At 48.9% G+C, this 9839-nt stretch overlaps 1 protein-coding gene and 1 pseudogene across 2 annotated transcripts in view; both read right to left on the minus strand.

The window, feature by feature from the left end:
* The window catches only part of SETH5 (transducin family protein / WD-40 repeat family protein), a 66107-nt gene extending 56615 nt beyond the window's left edge, over window positions 1-9492 (minus strand). For both annotated transcript variants that reach the window (XM_087401279.1, XM_087401277.1), the window contains exon 1: window positions 7820-9492. In XM_087401279.1, coding sequence (XP_087257405.1) covers window positions 7820-9343 — 1524 coding nt within the window. In that variant the 5' untranslated portion in view covers window positions 9344-9492. The remainder of the gene's footprint in view (window positions 1-7819) is intronic.
* On the minus strand, window positions 1755-4447 carry LOC147882175 (uncharacterized; annotated as a pseudogene).
* Window positions 9493-9839: the final 347 nt, after the last annotated feature.

Here is a 9839-nt window from a genome sequence, read left to right on the forward strand (position 1 = left end):
AAAGAGTGTTATCACATGATGGGCTCCCATCATTAGCTGAAAATTTGAAGCCAGTGTCCATTGGAGTAGAGATTGGCTTGCAATCCTCGAACTGAAAACGATCAAGGAGCTGTCCAATATACTTGGACTGTGACATCATGATATTCCCCTCAACATGATCAAACTGAATGCCCAAATAATAGTGGAGCTGCCCCATGTCTGACATTTCAAAAATCTGCTGCAAATCAGCCTTGAAAGCTGCAATATGCTGAGTATCTGGACCAGTGATGAGCATATCATCCACATATAAAATCAGCACTAAAAAATCAGATCCACTCCCACGGACATAAAGAGTGGGTTCTGTGGGGCTATTCCGAAAACCAAAAGATAGTAAGTGTGCATGAATTTTGGCATACCATGCCCGGGGTGTCTACTTCAGACCATAAAGGGCTTTTCTAAGCCGGCATACCTTGTTTTCAAAATTAACAACCTCAAAGCCAGGAGGTTGTGTGACATAGACTTCTCCCTGCAGATCCCCATGAAGAAAAGCAGTTTTGATGTCAAGTTGGTGCACTTGCCAATGGTAATGGGCTGCAATGGCAATGACACATCTAATGGTAGTAATCCTGGATGTGGAAGCAAATGTCTCCTCAAAGTCAATGCCTTGTTGTTGGGCGTACCCTTTCGCAACAAGACTTAGCTCTTCCTGCAAAAGAAAAGTAACTAGCTGATCAAAAGAATAGTGGTCTAGATTACCCATGGCTTGTGTGGAATAATGATTCTCTCGCGTGATAAAGCAATACATGAATGTGCATTTGCATCTCTTGCATCCCATCTTGACTGTTCCTGAGTTGGGGGAGCAGTAGCAGGAGTGCTAGAAGATAAGGCATCAGGAGGAGTACTCCCTGCAGAGGGACCAGCAGTAGAGGCAACCACTGTAGCATTGGCTCTGGCTCTCACTCACGTCCGCGTCGTCGGCTAGACTGAGAAGAGGTATCCTGTGACTGGAAGAAGTCAGTGATAGGCCGCTGGGTGTCCTCACGCTGTGTGTGCTGCTCGTGTCGCCGTGCTCGGAGAGAGGTATCTCGGTGGCGAGTCATCTCATGTAAGAAAGCGACTAGGCATCGTTGATCCGAGAACTGCAGCATGTGTGGGAGGGAGCCGAATCCGTCGCGGAAGAGGCAGTGGTAACGGCCTCGAATGGTATAATAGATAGGACATTTGAAAGCAAAGTGCTCCTCCGACTCGATCTCCTGCAAGTCGCAGAGTGGGCAAAGGCAGTCCTCTCGTGGGATACCCTCTGCGCGTCCGCTCTCGATCCGTAATCGGTGTGACGAGACCCTAAACTGACCGAGGGAGATCCGGAGCGCATGTGCTAGATGAAGCTGTGTGTAACCCGGAGGTGTGATGAAGCCCTCCTGTGAGATCTGGAGGCAGTGTCGGCGGTAGAAGTCGAGCTTCACAGGAAGCTCGGAGTGAAGAAACCATGTCCGCCAGGTGTGGAGCTGGAGCAGATCCGCTCGAATGAGCCGGTTGACCTCCTGGTCAGTGGGGGAGAGGGGAGATGGTGGAGCGTCGAGGCTGTACTGAAAAGGAGGCAACCGGTCTAAGTCGAGGCCCAGTCGGGTGAACCAACTGGAAAGATGACTATACCAGCATCGCTGGTCCCCATCAACGGATAAGGCCATAGAGGAGGATAGGGCTAGCCAAGGTAGGCGGAGGCAACCGTCGGCGGAGGAGCTGAAATCCGTGACTCTGTGAAGATAGATGATAGCCTAAAAAGCCGCATCAACCTGTAGGGGTGAGGCGCCGAACTCTGCTAGAATGATCTGGTGTGGTACCGATGGTTTGCTGCGGATCATCCGAGCAAACATCAGTATCTGTAGGCGCCCGACTCGAGCCAACTCTGTGTCTGAAAGGTCGACTCCCCACCAAGGGCTACCGTACATGCCTGCTGGGCGGACCAAAGAATAAAAAAGAAGAGACTTGGTCCGCGGGTCCTAGAAGTAGGAGTGGTAGCACTGTCGCTCCAGCCTAGCAAGAGCGACGTATCCCCGGCTGATCCTAGCCTGCATGGCCGGGCGCATCGTGAAGATCGGGCCTGAGAAGACAACGCCCAAGTATGTGTAAGAGTCAACTATCTCAACAGGGTCGTTGGCGAAGAGGAACTGCTCTCGGTGCATAGCGGGTCTGGAAGTGTTGAAGATCATCACCTTGGTTTTTCCAAGGTTGACCTTCAAGTCATGTGTATCACAGAAGACCTGAAGTCCATCCAGGTGTCACTGAAGACCAGTAGCAGAAGAGGATAGTAGTACTACATCGTCTCCGTATAGGAGAATCTGGATGACAGCCTCCGCAAGAGAGCAGCCTGCACCTCCGAGTGTCCTGATGGTGATCTCGAGCTCGTCGATGTAGAGGCCAAATAGAGTCGGTGACAAGGGACATCCTTGTTTGACTCCGATAGTGCTCGTGATCTCTGGCGCTCATAGAGAGCTACTACTGCCCAAATAATCACCGAGTCGTAGCCTAACTCCTGCAGACGTCTGATGAGTCGGGCGCAGGGAACAGTGTCGAATGCCTTGCAGAAATCCACAAAGCAACAATATACTCTCTGTCTCCTGTGTCTGGCCTCCTCAATGATCCCTCTAAGTGCAAAAATGTGATCGTAAGTCGAGTGATCCGCCCTAAAGCCGGCCTGTCCGGATGCCCTGAGCCCCTGTACCTCTGCGCGAGCACTGACCTCGCCATCTAACACTGATGCATAGATCTTGGACATAACATGTCCAACCATGATGGTCCTGTAATTCCCTGGATCCATGGGATCTCCTGCTTTGTGGATGGGTGTGATAGTGTTCAGCGTCCAGGCTCTGGGGAACCCGTGGCAGACAGCTTCATTGAACAGCGTTGCCAGGATGGGGGCTAGAGTTTTGATGCCATAGGCAACAAACTCTCTGCATAGGCCCTCATGATCCTTAGCTCGACCGTTATGAAGCTTATGCACTGCGTGGGTGACTCCCTGGGTTGTGAAGAGGATACAAGAAGTGGGGCGGGGAGTGGCTGAGAGGTCGGGAGGAGGCTGATCAGGGATATCATAGAGTGTGCGTGCGTAGGTGTGCCAGAGGGAAGTGTCCGTGAGGGGGGAGGGGGATCGGCGTTCTAGGAATTTCCTCCAGAAATCCTTGGAGTTGCTACTAAACAGAATGTTCAGTAGCGTATCCTCATTCTGGCGCAGGAAGGCTAGCTTCTTGCGACGGACTAGTCGACGATAATCCCTGGTGAGACGTGGGTTGGCCCTAGCGTTTCGCTGGGTCGTGAGTCGGAGTGTGCGGTGCAATGCTTTGCACTCGTCATCATACCAGCTCTTGCAAGAGGTGGAGCCAGCGGGTGGAGGGCGGGTGGACCGAGTAGTGGAAGGAAAGATGTGACGGGCTGCATTGTGAAGGGAGTGGGTGATAAGGGTGGCTCGGTGATCTAGAGAGGGTATGGTGTCTATGTGTCTCAGGAGGGAGGCTAGGTGGGCTGAGTAATCAGGTGAGAGGTTATGATCGAAGTGTATATCATGATAGGTAGTATAGTGCGGGGTGTGGCTGGAAGGGGCTCGAGGCGCAAGGATATGAAAGAACAGGTAAGTGTGATCGGCTCCTGGGGGTAAGGGTGCAGTGCGAAAGTCAGTGATCTGTGGGGCTAAAGCAGGAGATCCCAGAATGTAGTCGACGACACTGGCTCCTGCGCCATGTGGGAAACATGTGAAACCAGAGGAGGCAGGCCATCGGTCTAGTCCATTGTAGATGATCAAATCATATATACGTCCAAGGTCCAAAAGAGCCTGCCCATACCCAGTAACGGAAGCGCGACTGTCAGCCGACGAGCGGGGGAAGCCCGAGTCCTTTGTGTCTATCTCAGGTAATAGGACCGGATCTGAGTGGAAGTCCAGGAGTGATGTCTGATGTGCACCTGTCCTTGCGTTGAAATCCCTAACTAGGAGGACCTCTCCGCGTCTGGAGAACTCCACAATGTCTTAGTAGAGATCTAGATAGGGGGATACCCCCGTATCCTCACGAAGCATCCGTGCGAAATGTGACGTCTCGGGAGGAAAGTAGCAGACTGCAATAAAGAGGTCGCGTGTGGAGGGGCGTCGGAATCGGAGCCATAGGTAACGGGCATGGACATCCCGTCTAACTACAGATGTCAAGCTCGTGAGCGCTGAACGAAGAAGTACTGCAACTCCGCCTGACCCTCGAACCCCCCCAATATATCTGGTCTCCTCACGGAGTACTAACTCCCAGGTATAGCCACTGACCGAGGGGAGAGGGCGCTCGGGGCTCTCATGTGTCTCTGTATAGAAAACGATGTCGCGTCCACTGTATGACTCTGAGAAGTTCCCAGGGTCAGACCATAGGGTACCATTACAGTTCCATATGGTGCATGCCAAGGGTACTGTGTGCTAAGTCTGAATCTCATAGACCATGTCTCCCTATTTGGGAGGGGAGTCTGCTACCATGTCTAGAGTACCTGGTCGGGCTCGGCGGCGGGGGCCAACTAATAGGCGGCCATCTCGGACGACAATCTCGAAGCACCCCGAGAAGAGCCACAGCAACTCACACGGTCTACTAGGGAAAGCAGATCTCCAGCCAAATTGACATATGCTCAGAAAGGCAAAGCAATTCAGGTTGAAACCACCAACTATGCTCTTGTGACTACCATCATGGCTACGGAAGAGCCAGTGTACTTCGAAGACGCAATTGACAAGCCAGAATGGCAAACTACTATGAAGGAAGAAATGGATGCTTTGTATAAAAATAATACTTAGAAATTATGCAACCTTCCATCAGGAAAGAAGGCCATAGCAAACAAATGGGTATACAAAGTAAATTACAATCCAAATGGAAGCATTGAAAGATACAAAGCCAGACTAGTTGCAAAAGGATTTGCACAACAATATGGTCAGGATTATGATGAGACTTATACTCCAGTAGCAAAGATGGATTCCATACGGTTCTTGATATCACTAGCGACACTCAGCAGATGGAATGTGTACCAGCTCGATGTCAAGAATGCATTTCTCAATGGTTACCTAGATGAGAAAGTCTACCTGCAACAACCAGCAAGTTATGTTGAACCAGGACAGGAGAATAAGGTTTTCCATCTCAAGAAAAGTCTCTACGGCTTAAAGCAAGCACTCAAAAGTTAGTACACCAGAATCGACAAGTATTTTGCTGATCTGGGATACAAAAATCCAATGCAGATCATACTCTCTTCTACAAAGTTCAAGGGGAAGACATCACTATTGCACTTTTGTACGTAAATTATCTGATTGTGATAGGAAGCAAGGATAAATTCATCAAGAAATTGAAACAAGACTTATCGGCAGAGTTTACATGAAAGATCTTGGACTTATGCACTATTGTCTTGGAATTGAGTTTTGGAGAGATTCAGAAAGCACCTTTATGAGTCAGCTCAAAAATGTTGACAGACTTCTGAAGAAGTTTCATATGGCAGATTGCAAGAGAAACTTACAAAAGACTCACAAAGGCCTAAGTCAATGACAGGTACTACAGGGAGCTCATTGGATCTCTTATATATCTATCACACGGCCAGATATTTGTTATGCAGTAAGTTTACTTGCACAGTTTATGGCAAATCCAAAATAGTCTCACTGGAATGCAGCCAAAAGAGTCTTGAGATACATCAGAGGTACAAGATAGTTTGGGATAGAATACAGAGGAAGTCATCCAAGGTTGCATGGATACTGTGACAAAGACTATGCCGGAGATCATGAGACCAAGAGATCCACACAGGGATAATCAATCGGCCAACAATAATATACTGTTATAATCAATCGGCTCAAGCATTGGCCAAGAATCCAGTATATCACTCCAAGACCAAGCACATTGATGTCAAAGAGCACTTCATCAGAGAAAGAGTGTTACTTGGTGACATCACACTGCAGCATTGTGATAGCAAAGAGAATGTTGCAAACATCTTTACCAAACCCCTCGGTAAAGAGCTTTTCGAGAAACACCGACAAGCTCTTGGTTTGATGCAGACGAAAGACATTCTCATTAAAGGGGTGTGATGGAATTAATGCTCAGTCCTTCTTCGATTCCCCAGAATCATCATCTTGAGGGAAGGCCTACTTCATGATGTTGATCTTAAGGGAAGGTGTTGAGAGACTACGCTCAACATCATGTGATTACATGTGTATAGCACTCACACATATAGAGTGCTCTAAAGGAAAGGGTTAGATGCCCTAACCCTAACCTTAAATGGGTTTGTATATATTCTACATTTTCAACTAAATCTAGTGTATAGTTGGTGTGCTCTCCAGCTGTGCCCTCTCTCCTCATCTCCGCTCTTCTCCTCTCCCTAACCCTAACCCTAAATGGGTTTGTATATACTCTACATTTTCAACTAAATCTAGTGTATAGTTAGTCAAGTATAGTTAGTCATTTGTGGTGTGCTCTCTAGCTATGCCCTCTCTCCTCATCTCCAGAAGAAAGGACCCAAAAGGCAATCTACCTTGTGAAGTTTAAGAACTATTCGGCACATGATGCTAAGTGGGAGGACGAAGACTTTTTCTCCAAGTACTCCTTAATTCTACAGTTGTACCAAGAAGCTTTTCAATTAAGGGCAACTATTTAGAAGCGGAGGGGAGGTCACATATTTGTGCTTCAGGGAGACGCACTGGAAGGCAGGTTTATGAGTGCTGAGGTATCTAAAGGGTGCTTATTACTTACACCACAGGATTGGAGTTGGGAGGTTTCTATGATTCAGATTGGGCAGGTGATGGTCACACCAGGCGTTCGACTAAAGGGTATTGTTTCATGCTTGCTTCACAAGTCATCTCATGGCTTAGCAAAAAACAACCCTCAGTTGCCCTTTCTTCTACAAAGGCGGAGTACCAAGCTGCTTGCACTGTAGCATGTGAGATGTTGTGGCTCGGGTGGATCCTCAAGGACATGGATGTGACTCAGGAGGAGGCAACAGTGGTTATGGGCGACAATCAGAGTTGCATTGCCATTGCAAAGAACGCAGTGTTCTAGCATGAATGAAGCACATCGAAGTCCACTACCACTTTGTCCGGGAGCTCATCATCGACGGCGTCATGGAGCTCATGTCCTGTCCAGAATGTCTGCCTGCAACCCATGAAGAAATTTCATGGTTTTGTCCCAATTCTCCTGGATGGCCATTGGTTGGCTAATGGTTGACCACTTCGAGGTCCCTAGGAAAGCTCGAAGAATTGCATCTCCAGACAACCGTGGTACAACTCATGTCTTTCAAGAATTCCATCACCCTGTGATGGGCTGTCTCCATCATTGCATCATAATGTTCCGCCACCACCTGTGCAACCATGTGACGACTTCACCTGATAAATGCATGGAGGCCATACACTTCTCACTGTCCTCTACTGGGACCACTAAGAAGGAACTTTCGAACTAATTGAGCCACGAAATCAACACCAATGGGTCAAATTTACCATCGAACTTTGGAAATTCGGTTTCCCTGCGAAGGACACTCTGGCCCCTTTCCATATTCTCCAATGCCTAAAGTTTGGTCAGCGAGACTAGAAGTGCCTGATCTCATGCTTCCTTTTGCACTACCCGGAGGCGTTCTTCCTTTTCTTGTGCTGCCTGGAGGCGAGCTTCCCTGGCCTCCTAGCCAGCTTCTTTTGCAAGGCCACCATCTGACCGTTAGAATTTGAGCCGCTAGATTGCCCATGATTGTCAGGCATGTAACGAAGACACATCATCATTAAGTGTATAAATTCTCCCACCTCAAAAGAAAGACAATTGCAGTTGGCACTAAAAGGGTTATGAAGTAAACAAATAAAAAGCCTGACCTTGGTGTCAACGGAATCTCCTAGTTTTGCTGCATTGTTCTTCATGGGTGCAAGCAGGACATTGCCTTTTGATAAACCGACAGCAATATGATTGCTATGTACAGCCACAGCTTGCCCAGTTCCATGGTCGCGCATCGTTGTTGCAGATGCTAAAGCCTGAGAAACTGAACCCACTGTTTCAATTTGAAGATATCCAATTGCTGGGGGCCCTCTCTGTATACCCTCCAGCTGCATTGGCTGAGCTGCAGCTCCTTCTTCCATATGTAGTCTGGAATATGCTGCTTTCTTCTCTGAATCTTCTGCCTTCCGTAAAGCACTCTGCCGAAGCTTGGGAGCACCTGTTTTTGAGATGAAATTTGAAGGAGAAGTTTTTAACTTCGCGAGTCCCCCATCCAACGAAAGATTCTGTTGTGAGCGTGGAAGATCCCTCTGTCCCAGGTTTTGGTTGGCCGATTCCGATGCCTCTTCCGAGAGAAACGACGCAATAGCTTCTGGAATAGTGTCATCATCACTGGAATTTGCATGTGTATCATCCGCCGATAGAGCCTGGACGTCCAGTTCGACTCCGTTGGCATTTGTATTTGAAGTCTCCTGTTCATCTAACGAATCATCGTCCCCAGTTTCACATGGATCAGATTTCCGTGATTGGAAAGAACCAGTACTTTGAAGGGTAGGGCGCCCGGTAACTGGAGTATCCTCGCTCTTGTGTTGGAGTAAGCTTTCTAGAGGGATTACACTTCCATACTCCTCCAGTTCAGACTCCCTATGTAACGTAGTAGATTGACTGTGCTGAAGGTCCGGATCGACCAGAGTATCCTGTGAGCCAGTTTCGTTCTTTGTTTGAGCAACGGAGAAGCCGCCCATAGAAGATCCAGAATCGTCATTTGATTCATTGGCGAAAGGCAATATTCTCGGCGTCACGTCCAACGAACTGAATTCGCGTTTCGGTTTCGCTTGAGCGCTATGAGGGGTGGCGGCCTGCCTAGAGGCTGCAGCAGCTGCTGCTAAAGCATCGCCCGGTCTAACCGCTCCCGCTTTATTGAGCGAGGGGGACGGGGTGTGCGAGCGAGGCAGAAGCGACGAAGGGGTCAGTTTGCCACTGAATTCCCACATCCTCGATTTGGACAAACCCGAATTCAGTCTCAGGGGGGTTTCGCTGTGAACTGCGGTGCTTGACTTGAAATGATCGGAAGCTTCATTGAGAGGTGAAAGCGATGATCTTCGTGAGACTTCCGTAGACACGGCGTGAGAATCGACGGACGGAAACTCGGCGCTCGTATTCTCCTTCTGCGCAGTCGTTCTGGCATCGTGCGCTTTGCTGCCATCGCCATTCCTAGAGCTCTCCATTCTCGCAGGATCAGCAACCACCGCATCTGCTCCCTCTGGAGATTCGGCGTCGTCTGCAAAATTGAGGATTTCCTCTAAGCGACGATCCAAAGCGTCGGGGTCGAGATTCTCTTCCTCTTCGCCATCGCTGCTGCTCTGCGCTTCAAGGAGAGTCTCCACATCGAGATCCTGGGCCATCGCTGCTGCAGCTGCTAGAAAGCTTTACAAATCCAGACCAAGCTAACAGAAGAACCCTTTGGAGCCAAAATTCATCTTTGATAGCACTGCCCCTGGCTACTAGTTATATAGCAAGAGGAACTTGGCCCTCTAAGACCGCGTGGCTACCGCTATATGAATGGAGGAGGTGCTGACTGCTGGGGAGGTTTGCCAACGTTTTTGCAGGCTATTTGAGCGAATCAGAGTGAGAACAAAGTCTCCAGGCCAATCAGAATCTTTGGGCACTGCAATGCTAAGCTAGCAAGCCCTGAAAGGGAGATTTTGAGAGAGCATTGAGTAAGGGCTTCAGTGAGGCTTTCATCTCAACGGTGCTGTTATTGGAGTTATCTCAACCCCACTAGCATGCGCGGGGAGCCCCTCTAAACCGGACTTGCTAAGAACAAACTTTAAGCGGCATGACCGGCAGCATCATCGTCAAGAACGCAAGATCACCACAAGCGTGTAGTGATCGTTGGTG

Source organism: Dipteris shenzhenensis, chromosome 30 (genome assembly GCF_047967505.1).
Source record: "Dipteris shenzhenensis isolate YYH24624 ecotype China chromosome 30, Dip_SZ_1.0, whole genome shotgun sequence".
Taxonomy (NCBI): domain Eukaryota; kingdom Viridiplantae; phylum Streptophyta; class Polypodiopsida; order Gleicheniales; family Dipteridaceae; genus Dipteris; species Dipteris shenzhenensis.